At 42.3% G+C, this 19,619-nt stretch overlaps 1 protein-coding gene across 1 annotated transcript in view; it reads left to right on the top strand.

The window, feature by feature from the left end:
• The first annotated feature begins 4,398 nt into the window (after positions 1-4,398).
• KPNB1 (karyopherin subunit beta 1) overlaps positions 4,399-19,619 on the top strand; it is a 35,827-nt gene continuing 20,606 nt past the window's right edge. Inside the window, exons 1-6 of the mRNA XM_060780908.2 lie at positions 4,399-4,858; positions 8,232-8,290; positions 13,696-13,878; positions 14,445-14,645; positions 15,530-15,682; positions 17,936-17,995. Coding sequence (XP_060636891.1) covers positions 4,819-4,858; positions 8,232-8,290; positions 13,696-13,878; positions 14,445-14,645; positions 15,530-15,682; positions 17,936-17,995 — 696 coding nt within the window. The 5' untranslated portion in view covers positions 4,399-4,818. The remainder of the gene's footprint in view (positions 4,859-8,231; positions 8,291-13,695; positions 13,879-14,444; positions 14,646-15,529; positions 15,683-17,935; positions 17,996-19,619) is intronic.

Raw genomic sequence — 19,619 nt, 5'->3', positions numbered from 1 at the left:
GAATATATGGCAGTGTGAACTCAGATAACCCAGTTCAAAGAAAATACTGTGGGATTTTCTGCCTTGATATTCTGGGTTAAATTACTTCAAAATTTCCCCAAATTGGCTGCACTGTGTGCATCATGTGAACATCACGAGAAATGACAAAAATCTTGGAAATATATGTTATTATATATCCTCTCCACAGGATCGTAACACATCCTGGGCAGTGTCTTTGTAGACGGCTGATTCTCTCACACCTGAAGCGACCTTATCATAGAATCATAGAGTTGGAAGAGACCTCATGGGCCATCCAGTCCAACCCCCTGCCTAGAAGCAGGAATTTTGCATTCAAAGCACCCCTGACAGATGGCCATCCAGCCTCTGTTTAACCTTAGAAATCATATATTTTAAAAATATATAAATGAGACTTTTTGTGATATCTCACGTCCCCACACATTTCGTCATAATGTATGTATAGATCCAACTTTTTTATAAGGTTTAATGTCAGATTTGCTAGTAAAACTTAATTATTGTCACAAAACGATGCAATGTCTGAAAAGTATGTTACCATGAAATGCTTGGAAAGCTCTGCTCTGTACACACACACACACACACGGGCAAACAATGAGACATTAAAAGGAAATAAAAACAGTGACACTTGCAGAATTTGAAGATTAAGTACATATAATTCTGCAAGTGTCACTGTTTTTATTTCCTTTTAATGTCTCATTGATTGATATATGATAGCATGATAAAATAGAAATGCGGACTTTACATATTTGTGTGATAGTGGGATAACAAAATTAGCACTTAAATGTCTTTGGATAGAAAGATTGAAAGCCATTTTTTAAATTATTTCAATTAGGAAGTAAGGGACAACTTTAGAATTTTACAGAGTAATGTAGTGTAAGTAATGCCACAGGATATCCCCAGAGTCACCATATATTGTAGCTAAATGTACCTTTTTTTTTTTAGAAAACATTCATTACAAAATTCTTCTGATATAATGTGTGTGTGTGTGAATTTTTCCTATGTGTTCCGTCGCCACTGGGCCTATAATTAATTGACTTTAGATATAGGATGTGTAACCTTTACTCAGCGGGAGGCCAGGGGCCTTAAGGAAATGTTCTCAGAGGCTTTCCTTACAAAAGGAATCTTCAGATGACTTAAAAAGGTACAACAAAGTCTTTTATTAAGGAATCTAACAGGAATTGTAAAGCTTTCAAGGTATCAGTTCTCTCAAACTTGTTCGCAAGGAACAGGCACTGTCTTCTGTAACTTTCTTTAAAGGAAAATTCCCCTTTTTTAACTTCTCCCAAGGCTAACTATGAATCCAAACCTCACTGGTGTGGGCTCCTCTGCCAGGCCGAACTGAGAGGACCTACCAGAAAGGCAATGGATTTGCTCCGGCTGGAGTTCTTTCGAGTTTAAGGCTGTCTTCCTGGAAACTCCCAAAGCTGTAGGAAGGCTTCTCTGGAGTTCTTTTCCTGGAGATTCTGTTAAACTCTGCAACCCTGGAATTTCTTAAAGCTTGAAGCCTTTGTACAGGGGAAGTCAAACACATCCTATACATTGGCTAAGCTGGCTGAGACTGACTGGAAATGGCTCTCTTTCCTCCAAAACCTAAGAAGGGGGCGGAACCAGGAAACCCAATGATAATTGACAGGTGGCTTACCCTATGATTGCAGCCTATAACAGGAAGCCACCCTGCTGCAAAATCCCAAGCCTGGGATTGCAAACAAACATTAACTGCAAAGCAAACAAAATAGGAGCTCCTGGTACAGCTGTACCAGCACTATGTGTAGATATGTATAACATTTTTTGGATTTTTTATTAGTTTATATACGTAGATCATAACATTACATATTCGCATTATGCGGGGGGAAGTAAAATAAAGTTATTTAACATATTTAGTCATACCATTCTAGCCTGTGCTGTAATCTTAACATCTTACGGGGGGGGGGGGGGGGGTGTTAGCTGACCCTGATTTTTTTTCTTGCATGGAATTTCCTTGTTTTTGAGTGTTCTTCTTTATTTAGTACTCTCATTTTAGAGATTTTTTAAAATACTCGTAGCCAGATTTTGTGCATTTTTGTAATTTCCTCCTTTCTGTTGAAAGGAAGCAGCCACGCTTTGAAGCTGCAAGGCTATTCAAGGTGATCAGTGGCAACATTCCCACTTGCCTCAAACAGACAAGAGTTCTTTCTCCCACCTTGGACATTCCACAGATATATAAACACAATTTTCCTAGTTTCCAACAGACCTCACAACTTCTGAGGATGCCAGCCATAGATGTGGACGAAACGTCAGGAGAAAATACTTCTGGAACATGGCCACTCCGCAATCCAGTGATTCCGGCCATGAAAGCCTTCTTCTTTTCTTTTCTTCTTCTTTTTTTTTGTTGTGTCAGGAGCGATTTGAGAAATTGCAAGTCGCTTCTGGTGTGAGAGAATTGGGTGTCTGCAAGGACGTTGCCCAGGGGACACCCGGATGATCTCGATGTTTTTATCATCCTTGTGGGAGGCTTCTCTCATGTCCCCGCATGAGGAGTTGGAGTTGATAGAGCTCATCCGCCTCTCCCCGGAATCGAAGCTGCGACCAGTCGGTCTTCAGTCCTGCTGGCACAGGGATTTAACCCACTGCACCACTGAGGACTCCATTTTATTTATTTGTTTGTTTGTTTGTTTGTTTGTTTATCGTGTCAGGGGCAGACCAAACAGCTGCATTGCATTTTTTAACAAAAAACAAACAAATAGACAAAACACAAAGTTTGCAGGCTTGGTATTCTATTAAATGTTCTTTGACCAGTAGCTGGCCACTTGGAGTGCCTCTGGTGTTGCCGCAAGGAGGTCCTCCATTGTGCATGTGGCAGGGCTCAGGTTGCATTGCAGCAAGTGGTCTGTAGTCTGCTCTTCTCCACAGTTGCATGTCGTGGATTCCACTTTGTGGCCCCATTTCTTAAGGTTGGCTCTGCATCTCGTGGTGCCAGAGCGCAGTCTGTTCAGCACCTTCCAAGTCGCCCAGTCTTCTGAGTGCCCAGGGGGGAGTCTCTCATTTGGTATCAGCCATTGGTTGAGGTTCTGGGTTTGAGCCTGCCACTTTTGGACTCTTGCTTACTGGGATGTTCCAGCAAGTGTCTCTGTAGATCTTAGAAAACTATGTCTTGATTTAAGTCGTTGACGTGCTGGCTGATACCCAAACAGGGGATGAGCTGGAGATGTCACTGCCTTGGTCCTTTCACTATTGGTTGCTACTTCCCGGCAGATGTCAGGTGGTGCAATACCGGCTAAGCAGTTTAATTTCTCTAATGGTGTAGTAAACGCAGACACCCCGTGATAATGCAGCATGTTTCATTAAGAGCCACATCCACTGTTTTAGCGTGGTGAGATGTGTTCCACACTGGGCATGCATACTCAGCAGCAGATGTGGGCGAAATGTCAGAAGAGAATGCTTCTGGAACATGGCCACACCGCTACCCATGAAAGCCTTCAACAAGACATTATTCAGGGAGACTGAGATGTTGACAAGCTGGAATGTGTCCAGAGGAGGGTGACTAAAATGATCAGGGGTCTGGAGAACAAGCCCTATGAGGAGCGACTTAAAGAGCTGGGCATGTTTAGCCTGAAGAAGAGAAGGCTGAGAGGAGACATGATATCCATGTATAAATACATGAGAGGAAGTCATAGGGAGGAGGGAGCAAGCTTGTTTTCTGCTTCCTTGGAAACTAGGACGCGGAACAATGGCTTCAAACTACAAGAAAGGAGATTCCATCTGAACATTAGGAAGAACTTCCTGACTGTGAAAGCCATTCAGTAGTGGAACTCTCTGCTTGGGGGTGTGGTGGAGTCTCCTTCTTTGGAGGCTTTTAAACAGAGGCTGGATGGCCATCTGTCGGGGGTGCTTTGAATGCAATATTCCTGCTTCTTGGCAGGGGGTTGGACTGGATGGCCCATGAGGTCTCTTCCAACTCTTTGATTCTATGATTCTATAATTATGTGTAAGAAATCCAAATCCCATGTGTCCTCTTGACCTGCATTTACTGCTAGGTGGCCATCTGTCAGGGGTGCTTTGAATGCAATATTCCTGCTTCTTGGCAGGGGGTTGGGCTGGATGGCCCATGAGGTCTAGTCTCTTCCAACTCTAGGATTCTATGACTATTTAAAAAAACTGCGCCGGGTTGGATGTTGGCTGGCGTTCGACCAATAAGCGGCCGAAGCGGAGCATGACAGACAGGCAACGACGGGGTTGAGAGGCGGGGCTAAGAGCTGTCATTGGTTCCGTGCGTGAGCACGCTCGCCTCCTTTTTACGCCAACGGACGTTGACGTGACTGAAGGCCTCGTTGGAGTCAGTCAAACAAGGGAGAGGGAAGACGCATGAGGGAGGGGAGGGGAGGCAGGCGCGCGCATGCGCACTCGCACTTGAGTTCCTCTCCCTCTCCTCCCCATTCGGACTAGCTTCACCTCGCCGCGCGCGCCTTTTTCCCCTCCTCCCTCCCTCCCTCCTTCCTTCCTTCCTTTCCCCTCTTCCGGTTGGGGAGGGGGAGGGGAAGTAGTAGAAGAGAGGTCGAGGCGCTTCCGGCGGGCGGGCAGGCAGGCAAGCAAGCGGGCGGGGGTGGGGCCGCCCCGCAACTGAGGGGGAAGAAGAAGGAGGAGGAGGAGGAGGAAAGCGCGCGAGAAGGAGGCAGGCACACGCAGAGACCAACGGGCCGTCGAACTACTGAGGCGGCGGCGGCGGCAGCAGATTCCCGCCTCGGCCTCTCTCCCCTCTCTCCCTCTCCCCCCTTTCCTTCCTTTCCCTCCCAGTTTTTACCTCACGCTGCCGCCGCCTGCGCCGTCATGGAGCTCATTACTATCTTGGAGAAGACCGTCTCGCCAGGTAAAAGGGGCAAAGAAGGCCAGGAGGGAAGAAGGGAGCCCATATGGGGAATGGGGAAGGGAGGCCGTTGGGCACCGGCTCCCTTCGGAACGCGGGAAGAAAAAGCCCCAAAGCTCAAGGAAGGCCGTTGGAAGGGAGGCGAGGAAAGTAGCCAAAGGGGAAGGAAGGAAGGGAGGAGGAAGGCCTTGTAAGGACCGGCTCGCTCGCTCGCTCGCTCGCTCGCTCGCTCTCAACGTGGAAGTGGCTGAGGCCCAGCGTGGCGAGCAGTCGCGTGGGAATTGGGATCATGGTCCCCCCTCCCCTTCCATACGATTCTGAGCACAAAGAGGCCTCTTTCCTGGATCTTGTTGGGGGCCATTCCTGGTGTTGATGACACGTGTTTGGGGAATGCGGGGTGGTGGAGGATTCGATGCCCAAAACGAGAGAAGTGGGAAGGTTGGGGAGGGGAGAGTCTGGCTTAGGCCCCTTCCACACAGCTGTATAAAATCCCACAATATCTGCTTTGAACTGTGTTATAAGGCAGTGTGGACTCAGGGCCCCTCCACACAGCCATATAGCACAGAACATCAGGGCACAAAATCCCACAATGTCTATTTTGAACTGGGTTATTTCAGGGCCTTTCACACAACCCTATATCCCAGAACATCAGGGTAGAAAATCCCACATTATCTATTTTGAACTGGGTTATTTCAGGGCCTTCCACACAGCCCTATATCCCACGATATCAGGGTAGAAAATTCCACATTATCTATTTTGAACTGGGTTATTTCAGGGCCCTTCCACACAACCCCATATCCCAGGATATCAGAACATCAATTTTGAACTGGGTTATCTCAGGGCCCTTCCACACAGCCCTATGTCCCAGGATATCAGGGTAGAAAATCCCATAATATGTATTTTGAATTGGGTTATTTCAGGGCCCTTCCACACAGCCCTATATCCCAGGATATCAGGGCAGAAAATCCCAGAATATAGTTTGAACTGGGTTATCTCAGGGCCCTTCCACACAGCCCTAAATCCCAGAATATCTATTTTGAACTGGGTTATCTCAGGGCTCTTCCACACAGCCCTATATCCCAGGATATCAAGGCAGGAAATCCCACAATATCTGCTTTGAACTGGGTTATCTGAGTCCACACTCAGATAATTGGGAATTTCCTATCTTGATATTCTGGGATATAGGACTGTGTGGAGGGCCTGAGACCACACTGCCATATATTGCAAAGCAGATAATCTGGGATTTTATTCAGCTATGTGGAGGGGACCTCAGATAACCCAATCCAAAGTAGATATGTGGGCTATCTGCCTTGATGTTCAGGATTATATGGCTGTGTGGAAGGGTCCTCAAAGGTTCTCTGTGGCCTGTGGCAGGACCCTGGGTGGGGCGGATTTCTCTCTCTATCTCTCCCCCCTCCCTTCCTTGTTCTCAGCATATGGCCGTGGGGCAAAGCTGCTACTTCTGTCAGGAAGTTGAAGGAGTTGCACATTGCATCCTTAAAATGGTCAAGAAAGAGGTCCAATGTCTACCTTTGTATATAACAAAAGAGTTGGGGTTTTTTAAATCAAAGTCATTCACACGTGTCCTCCAGAGTTTTCTTTGAGGGCCCGAAGCCCTTCCACACAGCCCTATATCTCACAATATCAAGGCAGAAAATCCCACATTATCTGATTGTGGACTCAGATAACTCATGTCAAAGCAGATATTGGGGGATTTTCTGCCTTAATATTCTGGGATATAGGGCTGTGCGGAAGGGCCTTTGGTTTCCCAGGCATTGATCTATGATTGTGGCCCTTTCTACATGCCTGTATAAAATCCACATAAAACTGGATTATATGATTGTGTAATAATAATAATGATCATAATAATTTTATTATTCTATCCCGCCACCACCTCCCCGGAAGGGCTTGGGGTGGCTTATATGGGGGCCATGCACAACAAAAACAGAATAAAATATAGCACAATTAAAATACATTGCATATGGCAGTGTAGGCGCAAACAACCCAATTCAAAGCAGATATTGTGAATTACCTGCCCCAATATGGCTGTGTGGAAGGGCCCTGTGTTAGGAGTGGAGCCCAGGCCGTGGCTGAAGGCCATCTCTCCCAAACGACCTGCCCCATATTTCCAAAGAGGTCTTCTTTGTCAAATCAGTGGGCCTAGCGGCCTAGCATGTAGGATGGGGTGGCAAAGCTCTTCCTCTCTGGGCGCTTCCACACAGCCATATAACCCAGAAAATCCCTCATTATCTGAGCGTGGACTCAGATAACCTAGTTCAAAGCAGATATTGTGGGATTTTCTGTCTTGATATTCTGGGATATAGGACTGTGTGGAAGGGCCCTAAGTTCACACTGCCATATAACGTTTTAACATTTCACCTCATACATCTGGCCCGCCCTCTGTGTTTGATTTTATTTGTTATTTTATATTTTTGTTATGTACTTTCTTGTTATTTTGTGTTTAATTATGTTGTATTATTTTGGGCCTGGCCTCATGTCAGCCGCCCCGAGTCCCCTTTGAGGAGATGGTGGCGGGTTATAAATAATAATGTTGTGGGATTTCCTGCCTTGATACTCTGGGTTATATGGCTGGACTCTGATTCAGGGGAATTTTTAATATATTTTTCCTGTTTCTTCATTTCTTGAGAGTGGAACACAAGACTCCCCAAATATCTTTTTGTACTCTTCATTATTATTATTATTATTATCCCAGTTCAAAGTAGGTGTTGTGGGATTTCCTGCCTTGATACTCTGGGTTATATGGCTGTGTGGAAGGGCTCTTCTGATTCAGGAGAATTGTTTATATATTTTCCCGTTTCTTCATTTCTTGATGAGAGTGGAACACAAGACTCCCCAAATATCTTTTTGTATTCTTCATTATTGATATTATTATCCCAGTTGAAAGCAGATGTGGGATTTCCTGCCTTGATACTCTGGGTTATATGGCTGTGTGGAGAATTGTTTATATATTTTCCCCCCAAATATCTTTTTGTACTCTTTGATATGTTGAAAAGTTTGCTCAGAAGGGTCAATGAAACACGAAGACCCTGAGTTGGCCTACTGATGGGAATGTGGGCATCAGGACTGTTATATAGGACATGCCCTGATTGCTACTGGTTGTGGATGAAAAGATGGGGAGGGGTCGCTCATGAGCTGAGACTTGGGCCCCTTCCACACATCCGAGAATATCAAGGCAGAAAATCCCACAATATCTGATTTGAACTGGGTTTTTGAATGTGGGATTTTCTTCCTTGATATTCTGGCATGTAGGGCTGTGTGGAAGGGCCCTCGGATATTGGGGTGTGTGTATGTTTTGGGGGGCATCACTGATTCCCCTCCCCCCCAAATATATCTTCCTCCTCCTTATTCTCTGCAGATTGCACCGAGCTCGAAGCGGCTCAGAAGTTCTTGGAGCAGGCAGCCATCGAGAACCTGGTAAGAGGGGGAAATCGGGCTTAAGGCGAGCTTTGGGTGGGGTTTGCAAAAGCGGGATTCCCTCCCTTCCTCCCTCTGTGTGTGTGTGTTTAAAAAAAAGCCATAGGCCGAACCGCCATAGAGGGGCGCAGCCTAACCGAAGGATTTTTTTTTTCTTTTTGCGGGGAGGAGGGGAGGGGGAAATGACAGAATCAGCCAATGGCAAGGCTCCTCAGAGTCGCGCCACCCAATCGCGACGGCAAGCCGGGTCCGCGGGAGGGAAAAGGAAGAGGAGGGCCGTTTGGCTCTGCCGCGCTGCATGCTTGGAGGGAAAGTGGGGGAGGAGGGCGGGTGGATGGATGGGGCCTGCGGGGGCCGGCCATGTGGGAAGCCGGCATGAGGAGTTAGGCGCAGCCAGGGGAGGAGGAGGAGGAGGAGGGAGGAGGCAACTCCCGCGGCGGAAAACGGGCCTTTCAGCCTAGGCGGGCCTCACTGAGTTTCGTTTTCTCCCTCCTGCCATCCTTCATTAGTTTAAGCATTACCATCTGCTGCCTCTGGGCCATTTTTTTCACTTTCTCTTCCCGTGATCAACCAACTTCCTCTCCCATTCCCGCTTTCCAAGGGCCCTTCCACACAGCCATATAACTCGGAATATCAAGGCAGAAATCCCTCAATATCTGCTTTGAACTGAGTCCACACTGCCATGTATCCCAGTTCAAAGCAGATAATGTGGGATTGTATTCAGCTGTGTGGAAGGGACACCAGTGTTTTCTGCTTTTATCCAGATCTGGCCCATATAACTTTCTTTTGATCCGGGTTTTCTTTTGTATGTGGTTTGAGGCCAAGCCCGGTTCAAAATGTGTGAATTGCCATCCTTAAGTTTTCACATCACTTGGTGAAATAACAATTCAGTCCTGCCATCAGAAGTACCCTTTAGAGCAAAACTAATAGAAATATTCAACAGAAGAGGTTGTAGTGGTGGGAGTTACATGTGTGAAGCACAACTCTGAAAAATATGGCCCCTACATTGGCAGTCTTTAGAAAGAACTTGAAGACCTGGCTATTCCGATGTGCCTTTCCAGAATAGGAATACTCCATTAACAAGTCCCAGAAGCACTTTATTAGAATTAAGATTGCTGCACACTGCACTTACCCTATAATCCTTACATGTCACCTGTCACATCAGCACTTTTAATTCTGTACCCATTACTCTGGCCCGGCCCAGTTTTATTGTGTCTTGGTGGATTGTTTATTGCTTGTTGTTTAATATTGCTTGAATTGTTTTGAATTTGCTTTAGGTTTTGTATTGTTATGTTGTGTTTGAGGCCTTGGCCTTTGTAAGCCGCATCGAGTCCTTCGGGAGATGCAAATAAAGTTAATAATAATAATAATAAAATGCATAAAATAGTTGTGTGTTGCTTTGCTTTATGAAAGTGGCAGTAATACTCCAGTGTAACAGGATGATAATACGGAGTTTATAAAAAATTGATAATACTCAGATATAACAAGATAATATATACTGAGGATGAAGATACTGAGATCCCTCAAATTTGCTGCAAGGGGTACAATACACACACACACACAGAGCCTTTATTGGCATACAACAGGGGTCCTCCAACTTTTTAAACAGAGGGCCAGGCCACAGTTGCTCAAGCTGTTGGAGGGCCAGATTATAATTTGAAAAAAAATGAATGAATTCCTATGCACATTGCACATATCTTATTTGTAGTGCAAGAACACTTAAAAACAATACAATAATTAAAATGAATTTTTGACAAATATAAACTTATTAGTATTTCAGTGGGAAGTGTGGGACTGCTTTTGGCTGACGAGATTGTTTTTTGTTGTGTGCTTTCAAGTTGTTTCAGATCTACGTTGATCCTGAGCAAGGGCCATATCTGGCCCTCGGGCCTTAGTTTGAGGACCCCTTGCATTCAACAACAGAATCACAACCCAGGCATACAGAACAAGTGAAAGTCACAGATAAAAAGGAGAACATACTTAAAAGCTACTAATCTCAAGAATAAACAGTCTCACAATATAACAGTGCATATAATGAATATGTTTGATTACGGGGGAGAGAGTCTTAAACATTAGTTTTCCAAGTTCTACCAAAAGAACAAAAACACCAAAGAGATTGTTCTGGAATTCTGTGGAGGCAGGCCTGGTATGGGGATGAAGCCATGGGAAACATCCTGCTTGGTATCTGGCCTTTCGGCGCTTTACTTTTGAGACAATTCTAGGTATTATTCTTGGAGAAACCAAATGTTGAAAAGTCAAAGTGCCCAATATGTTTACATCCCATTCTTTCCATTTGAGTTTAATTTACAAAGTTATGTTCTGTTGGGTTACATTGAAATTTCTGGTGACAGTCACACAAACTTGTTTCTTATAAAGGTGTTGATGTACTTTCCCCCCTACTTAAGATGAGATAAAAATACAGAGTGATAAATATACTTTGAAATCTTTCCAAAGTTTTGTATATACACTGTTCCATTTTATCTTCACAGCAGACTTCTAGGGCACCTTCCACACAGTTGAAAGAAATCCCACATCTGCTTTGAACTGAAATATATGTCAGTGTGGGTGGACTCGGATAACCCACTTTAAAGCAGATATTGTGGGATTTTCTGCCTTGATATTCTGGGTTATATGGCCGTGTGGAAGGGCCCCTAGGATAGCTTGGTCCTGAAGTTGATAGCTAAAGGTCAGCCAGCGAGCTTCTTGGCTGACCAGTGATTGGAAATATGATCCCACATGCAGCAACATTCCTGCTATTTGTGATTCCTGCAAAAATCTGAAAATTAACTGCTGTTCACAGATGTGAATATTTTAGCATCGCAAATTATGCCAAATAGTGCCTTTATTTTACTTATGTATCACATGGGTTAGGGATTCCTGGTGAATTGAATGTACAGTTCAAATATGTGTGGGGAGTACAACATACTGTGAGGTGGCTATTTCAGTTTAGGGTTGTTTTGTATTGCTTTTTTTCTTACAGTTGTTTAGCTTGTTTCACCCTTTACATTTATGCTCTGATAGATAGCTGCCTGAAACTTCAGTGGCAAACACAAATACTGACAGTGTGTTTGTCTTCAAAACCACTGCTGTTCAATCAGGTTGTCATATAGTGCTTTCATGTGCATTTGCCATTGGGGTAATTTGTAGTTTTCTGATCTCCATCCCTTTCACACTGGGTTGTGGCAAGGTCAAGCATGCACATCTCTTTAATCTGTATTGTGGCTGCGTCTAGTCCATTTTACCAAATTTTCTTTAACGATTTAGAATAAGAAAGGATAATAATTTAGGTCTTTTTCCTGGATAAAAGTAGGAAGGTATACGGTAAAGCAAAAATATTCCAAACTGGGCTAGTCCTTATGTAAGAAATGAAACAAAGTTGTTGTAGGAGGACTGAGAAAAGAGTTCCTATTCCACTAATAATTGGCACCAGCCCACTTGGAAGATAAGAAAAAGCTACAATTCACAAAACTGCAGTTATAGAGAGGAACTTTGGGATTGTCCTTCTACAACATTAGCCCTCTACAGCACACAGCAATCTGTTGCTTGAATCTAGACCAGTAGTTCTCAACCTGTGGGTCCCCAAGTGTTTTGGTTTACAACTCCCAGAAATCCCAACCAGTTTACCAGCTGTTAGGATTTCTGGGAGTTGAAGGCCAGAACATCTGGGGACCCACAGGTTGAGAACCACTGATCTAGATTTTTTTTAAAACTGATATACATAGGAAGGTCGAAACAAATCCCTGGTCATCAACACTTTAGCAACTTTAAATAGGCATATATTGAAATTTCAGGCAGCAGCATCAATGTTCCCAGTGGTGAGATTCCAGGTATTTCTTCAATGCCGGACCTCTTGTCTCCAGATCTGCATTAGCAAAGCACTACACAACTGTAGAGAGTGTTTGACTTGTGTCTCATCCTTTGCACAGTTCAGCCTGGATAAATAAAGCTTATCTGATATTAACACATTTTTTCTATGGGCATTCATAGTGGAAATTACTTCATAGTTGGCCTGCCAATATATCCTAGTGTAACTGGAAAAAAAAGTCATCAAATCTGTCAGTTGCTCTTGAACAAATTGCCCTTTGCACTCATGCACTCTGGGCGGATTTTTGCAGACTTACACTATACAATTCGATGACTTTACATAATATCCTTATTAGCTGGACATGTTGGCACACAAATAACAACCGTGGGATAAATTGACTGATCAACTGTGAGTCACTTCCAGGTGTTGGCATGTCAATCCGTTCTTCTCTCTGAAGGTTTTACAGGCCTTGGATACAGAAGCCTACAGGCCCAGCTTAGCATCCCCGTTTTTAAAAAATTACTGTATAGAAGTGTATTTAACCTGTAATATTATGGGAAGGCTAATTGATCCAAGAAAACAGGACTATTAATTTTGATTTTCATTTTATATGTAGTATCACTATGTATGTGATTGCCCATTAATACAATGTACTTTATCATTTAGTTAAGCCTTAATTGCCACAAAGCTTAGATAAACATCAGGAATGAGTCCAAAGTAGCAATGGGGGTGGGGTGGGGGCTCTCAATTGGAATTCTATTAGAATCTTCAGAATCCCATGGTGTATTGCTGCTTCGGGTTGCATGTATTTTCTCTTTTGCCCAGCCTTATAGCAAATTTTATATGCTTGGCTTGTATTTTGATATTTTTAAATAATATGTATAAGATACTTCATGAACTGCTTAAGATAATATTTGACTATGTACAAGTAGAAATCTATTTGGAATGAAATATCAGAAGGAGGGTAAAAGAGAGGGAGTCTAATTGAAATCAGAAAGGTGAAATGTAACGATATAAAGAAAAGCAGGGTGAATCTAGCAGCACCTTTAAGACTACCTGATTTTAGCATGAGCTTTCATGGATTTAATTCCACTTTAGAACTGATGTAGAGACTTAAGCAGTTAGCCTTGATAAGCTGCAGGTTGAAGCAACTGGCTTCAGATACTCCTATGACATGGAGAAGATCAAGCAGTGGTGTTTGTGTGGTCAGTAGTAGTCTTCAAAGAACAGTAGTGGAAAATCTGTGGTGCTCCAGATGTGACATAATCTCTCAGTTTGAACGAATGAGAGCGCAATCAGTATGCTATTGTGGACTTAAATGGGATGATATTTGAGCTTGGCACAGTTTTGCTGAATTACATGAAGCAAGTCAGTTTGCCTTAGTTCATAAAATGCTAAATGAATCGTAAGAAGAATAGCTATTAAGATACAGAAGCATATATATATACTGAACTTGAACGTCTGAAAGTATTCATTAGATGTTATTAGTTTTTGATACTTAAATTCAGTTTGAAATAAACCCATTTAAAAGTTTGAATTCAAGCCAATATGGGTTACTAAAGTGTTTTCACCTCATTCTCTCCCTCTCATTTTTGGCCAGCCTACTTTTCTTGTGGAACTGTCCAGAGTACTAGCAAACCCAGGAAATAGCCAGGTTGCCAGAGTTGCAGCTGGTTTACAGATCAAAAACTCTTTGACATCTAAAGACCCTGACGTAAAGGCCCAGCACCAGCAGAGATGGATTGCAATCGACGCCAATGCTCGCCGAGAAGTCAAGAATTACGTATGTAAAGCCTTAATACTTTTCTTTTCAGTTTTGCTGGCTTGCCCCTCAAATTTGTCCTGTCTTTCTGCAGTGCTTCTATGTATTTGTTACAAAGACTTGTTCCCTGTGTGTCTTGTTCCAACTCAAAAGTAAAAACATTTGCAATTTCTGAAAATCATTTTTTTTCTTGCTTTTGAAGGCTTATTAAGTATATGTTTAAGAGTCAGTGTCATAACACTGGCCAATACATATTTTGGTGCCTCAAATGTTAGCCCTGTTTCTGGGTATATTTGGCCTGCTAATTCCAAAAATAGCACTGGGTTTCCCTTATCAGTTCTAGTTTTTGAGATTCGGGTACCATCTACCAGTTGCCATCTGCTTGTACGTAGAAAAACATAATAACCATATCTAAGAAAATAATGCTGATGCAGTCTAGCCAATGCAATTTTCTGAATTGGCACCCCAAATAACCCCTAAAAACAAAAACACTAATAAATGGTTGTTGGACTAGTTAGAGCCACTTGAGTTTCTAATGTGTTATTCTTACCTGTTGGCATGTCAACTCATTCCTCTTTTCTTTGTAGGTTTTGCAGACCTTAGGTACAGAAACCTACAGGCCCAGCTCAGCATCACAGTGCGTTGCTGGCATCGCCTGTGCAGAAATCCCCATGAACCAGTGGCCTGAACTTATTCCTCAGCTGGTAGCTAATGTTACAAATCAGCACAGTACAGAGCATATGAAAGAGTCAACATTGGAGGCAATTGGCTACATCTGTCAGGATATTGTAAGTGCTTCTTGACTGTATGTGTTGTACTTTTTTCTTCATAAACGTGCTATCTTTATCCTTCTCTTGATGCCTTAATTTTAAATAAATGTTACCCACTGGGTTCATTAAATAGTAGATATTATAATAATTTACAACAAGTTGTTGTCCACTGTCTCACCATCAGAAGCTTGCGTTTGCTTTTGTTGCCCATACTTTCCTACCCATTTTGTTTGGGATAAATGCAGGGGATTTCGCCAACAATAATGTATTAGCCTAGTAGATAAAAACATTTTGTCATGGGTGAAACAGGAGAGTAGACAAGCTTCCTGAAGTTGCTTCTGTAGGCTAAAGTGTCTTTATGGTATTACATAAGCAGTTTGTGGATCATTGATCTATGCCTGCTGTTATGAAGGAAGACCATTTCAGAAGATTATCTGTGTATTTCACAATAGTCCAAGAGGGAAGACTGATGATTAAAGTTTATATTTCTGGGGAACTACATCTTCCTGATTCACTTTCTCTCTCATTCCAGTGTGCCTAGTACTGCAATCTTGTCATATATTCCTCTTGTTCGCTTTCTTTTGTTGCGTCATTTCTTTGTAGGAAAAAAGGTATATTTGGGGAACTTCAGTCTTCAGGGATTTTCATCTGAGTTTTTAAAAACATCTCACATATCCTAAAGTAACAGAATACATTCCTCAGTGGTGCATAAGGGTATTGTGCACAAATCATTTTCGGTCGGAGCTCTTGAAAGCTTGGAATCTAGCTATTGTATAAATGACACACCTACATACTTGTGGTAATCTTCAAGGACTCCACCTTACCGTAATTTTATTCTGGTACCATGTTGGAGATTAAACTGCTGCCTATGTACTTTAACTTTGCTCTTATTCTTGTGTCAGGACCCAGAACAGCTTCAAGACAAATCTAATGAGATTTTGACAGCCATTATACAGGGCATGAGGAAAGAAGAGCCAAGTAATAATGTGAAGCTAGCGGCTACCAATGCTCTCTTGAATTCTTTGGAATTCACCAAAGCAAATTTTGACAAAGAGGTAAGTGGACAAATAGGGTGGGACAGGGAGTGGTTTTAAAGCTAGTAGGGACAAACATAAATTCATGGTCTATGATGAGAAATCATGCACCACGCTGAGTTGTGATGCACTCCCATTTCTGCTGAGACTTCATTTTTTTCTAGGCTGGGGTAGACTTCTGTACAGCGAACTCCTCTTACAGTTGAGAAATAATGTTCAGTTAGTTAGAGAACAGAATTCCAGTTACAAACAAGGTGACTTTACAGTGACATGGCTGAACCTGCTGAAGGGAATTGGGCAATTGTAATAACATTGGTCTTGATTGTAAGTTATCTCACCAACTTGTTCGCCCTTATTGAAGATAATTTCAGTACATAGGGAATAAGTCAATCTCTTCAGTGTTCAGGGCCTGCATTTAGATTTCTAGGCAGCCTATTCTTAAGCTTGGTTTACCTGTTCTTTACAGGTTCCTGCATCTACAGTAAATTCACTATGAAATGTTTTTCTAACATGAATAGAATGTTTCAATACTTATCCAGTGTACGCTTATGTCTTTATGATTACCTATGTTATGCGGCTCTCTGATGTCCTGCAGGGGATTAATGTGCCCCAGCAGTCCATGGAAATTACTTACATCTGGATTAGAGCCTTCCAGAGGCTGTAGTTATCTTGGAGACAATAGTGGATCTTTAACTACTTTGTACACTTACTTGGAAATTAATATTGTGGCAAGTTTGTGAGTTATCTAAATTAAGTCACTTTTCAAATAGTTTCTTTTCTTTTGTTCTTCAATTTTTATATATTGCTTCTTCTTTAAAAATTAAAATGATTAAGGAGTAACATCATTGCCTACAGACCTAAATTCAATTATTTGTACTACTAGAATAGACCCATTGAATCAGTGGAAACTTGGTAGATGCGTACTTAAATGTTATTGGTTCAGCGAGTCTTCTCTAATTGTGACGTAACAGTAGGTTGTGTTTTTTACATCAGCTCCCAGAAGCCCTAGCTAGCTTGTCCAGTGGTCAGAAATTCTGAGAGCTGAAACCCCAAACACCTGGGGGGGCACAGGTTACACAGGCTATGTCTAGACTCTCTCATTCATATAAAAGATGCTGCTTCCTTTTAAAGGTTATTGCTTTGGCTTTTTGTTATGTATCTGCGTTAGAGCAAGTTTGTGGTCCTTGGTTGAGATGAAATTAATTTTTTTTGGTCGTGTCAGGGCAACCAGTCAATTGTATTACATTTCTAACAGAACAAAACAAACAGACAAAATACAAAATTTGCGAGTTTAGTAGTTGATTAAATGTCCTTTGACCAGTAGCTGGCCACTTGGCGTGCTTCTGGTGTTGTTGCAAGAAGGTCCTCCATTGTGCATGTGGCAGGGCTCAGGGTGCATTGCAGCAGGTGGTCAGTGGTTTGCTCTTCTGCACACTTGTATGTTGTGGATTCCACTTTGTGGCCCCATTTCTTGAAGTTGGCTCTGCATCTTGTGGTGCCAGAGCGCAGTCTGTTCAGCGCCTTCCATGTCACCCTGTCTTCTGTGTGCCCGGGGGGGAGTCTCTCATTTGGTATCAGCCATTGATTGAGGTTCTGGGTTTGAGCCTGCCACTTTTGGACTCCCGCTTGCTGAGGTGTTCCAGTGAGTGTCTCTGTAGATCTTAGAAAACTATTTCTAGATTTAAGTCATTGACGTGCAGGCTGATGGGGGGGTGAGAGAACCAGCCGTCTATGAAAACGTTGCCCAGGGGATGCCCGGATGTCTTGCAATCCTGCGAGGAGGCTTCTCTCATGTCCCCCGATGAAATTAATAAGCATGGTTAATTAGAAAGGGATTAATTTAAAGTATTGAAATAATTACTATAAAACTGAAGTAGGAGAGACTATATTAACCCTAAAAGAGGTTCTTTTATAAGTAGAAGCAACGTGGACAGAGTCAGATATTAATGCTATGCAAAAGTAACAGTGAAACTGAGGTATTTACAAGTGGAAATAATAGCTATTGAATTTCAAGTCAAAGCTGTCAAATAAGTGAAGACCCTCCTCTCAGCCCAAGCAAACAGTACAGAGCATATGGGTTGTTGCCCATACATTCCAAGAGAACCTGTCTTTTGTTTTTGGGGACTGTTTGAATTCACGATTGATATTGTTACAGTTCTCTTAGCAGTATGTAGATTATTTTTAGCTTTATTTTATCTGGAGCTGTATTTACAGTTAGGAAGTTGTGCAATTTATAGTCCTAATTTTTTATTTCTTTCTACTTCCAATATCCAGTCTGAAAGGCACTTTATTATGCAAGTAGTCTGTGAAGCAACACAATGTCCGGATACAAGGGTAAGTAAATCCTAAATTATTTCTAAAAGATACACCAACTAATACTGGTGTTGATATGTAAACCTGTTCAAAGCATGAAACCTGTCTTAAGAAACATGCAGAAGGTGATAAACTTGGATAAAAGGATATTTTTATTGGCAATACTTCATATAGGACCAGTAGCAAGTTATGAAAATGAAAGAATACAGATAAACACCCCCAAAGAACTTGAAAACATATTCTGATAGGATACGTTTGGGTAAACTCAGTTTTTTGTCCATATGTTTAGTTTGGGAATGAAGACTAAAGAGTTAATCAAAATCCCAAGTGCCTTAATTCACCTCTCAAAACTGTAAACAAATAAACCAAAGACTCAGTTGCTATCCACTGTTGTTTTCATCCCAAAGACTTATCATTTTCAGGTGTTGACGCGAATAAGTCATTGATTATTCTACTTTGCATGAATTGTTTGGGTTTTATATTTAGTTGCTTTCTGAGTATGTGGCTGCCTTATTATATTGCTGGTTACCTCCAAGGATCGGGCCTGGTTACCAGCATTTAATCTCTTATGATGCCTCCCTCTTCCTGTCAGACAGGATACTGGACTTACATGGTTCCCTAATAACAGTGCCCACAAGTCTATTTTACAGGAGAGCATTAATGTGACTGTGCTATATAGAGTAGTATCATCAGCCTCCTTGGCCTTTGGTGCTAAAGCTACCCACATCTTTTCTAATAAAGGCAGCAATTCATTATAGTAACGTTTGATCAGATGAGTGGAAAGAATCTTGCTCCAGATTCTGACCATATTTAAATATTTAGTCCCAATTTTGGGGTAAAAGGAGATACAAATAAATATGATGATCAAGTGTCAGCCTGTCAAATGAATAGTTCAGAATCTGGTTGGGAACTGGAAGCAGTTTGGTGAATTTCTCACGATTAGATGAGGATCATGATGTAGTAGTTTGAGTGTGGAGCTATGACTATGGAGATCAGAGTTCAAATTTCCTGCTCTGCCAGGGAAAGCAACAGGGTGACTTTGGGAAAGTCACTCTCTCAGCCTCAGAGGAAGGCAAAGACAAACATGATCTAAATAAATCTTGCCAAGGAAATCCCATGATAGATTCACCTTACGGTCACCATGAGTTGGAAGTGACTTAAAGGCACACAACATTCACAACTTAATAGGATTATTAGCTTACTGAACAGTTGTATCCCTAATGTGTTACAGCTCTACTTGGTGAACACTAATATACAACTTATTATAGAGGCTGATTAACACAGGCATTTTGAAGTAGATACTGTGGAAGAATAGTGTCCCTCTGTTAATGTGAGAAAGCACTCATGTGAAAAATTGCCCTATATTGTGACAAAGTACTGATGTCTTGAGAGATGATAGAAAATGAATACTGCAAGTATCAGCCCCATAGATGTTTCTTTAAAGGTGTTACTATCTGGAATGCATTGGGTAGAGATGGTTTATTCTATTCAAAACCCCTTCAGTATGTTCCCAAACAGTTGTCAAATGGCAGACTGGGGATAGTGGTATAACTGCTACTTTTTTATCTTGGTGTAATGAAATTGTGATCTACTTATACATATGGTTTTCCTGGAAGAAGGCAGTAGTCTTTTGCTGCAGTGATAC

This window comes from Anolis sagrei, chromosome 6, assembly GCF_037176765.1.
Source record: "Anolis sagrei isolate rAnoSag1 chromosome 6, rAnoSag1.mat, whole genome shotgun sequence".
In the NCBI taxonomy this organism is placed as follows: Eukaryota; Metazoa; Chordata; class Lepidosauria; order Squamata; family Dactyloidae; genus Anolis; species Anolis sagrei.
Note: the sequence above shows the minus strand (reverse complement) of the source record. Positions and strands in the feature narration are given on the sequence as shown.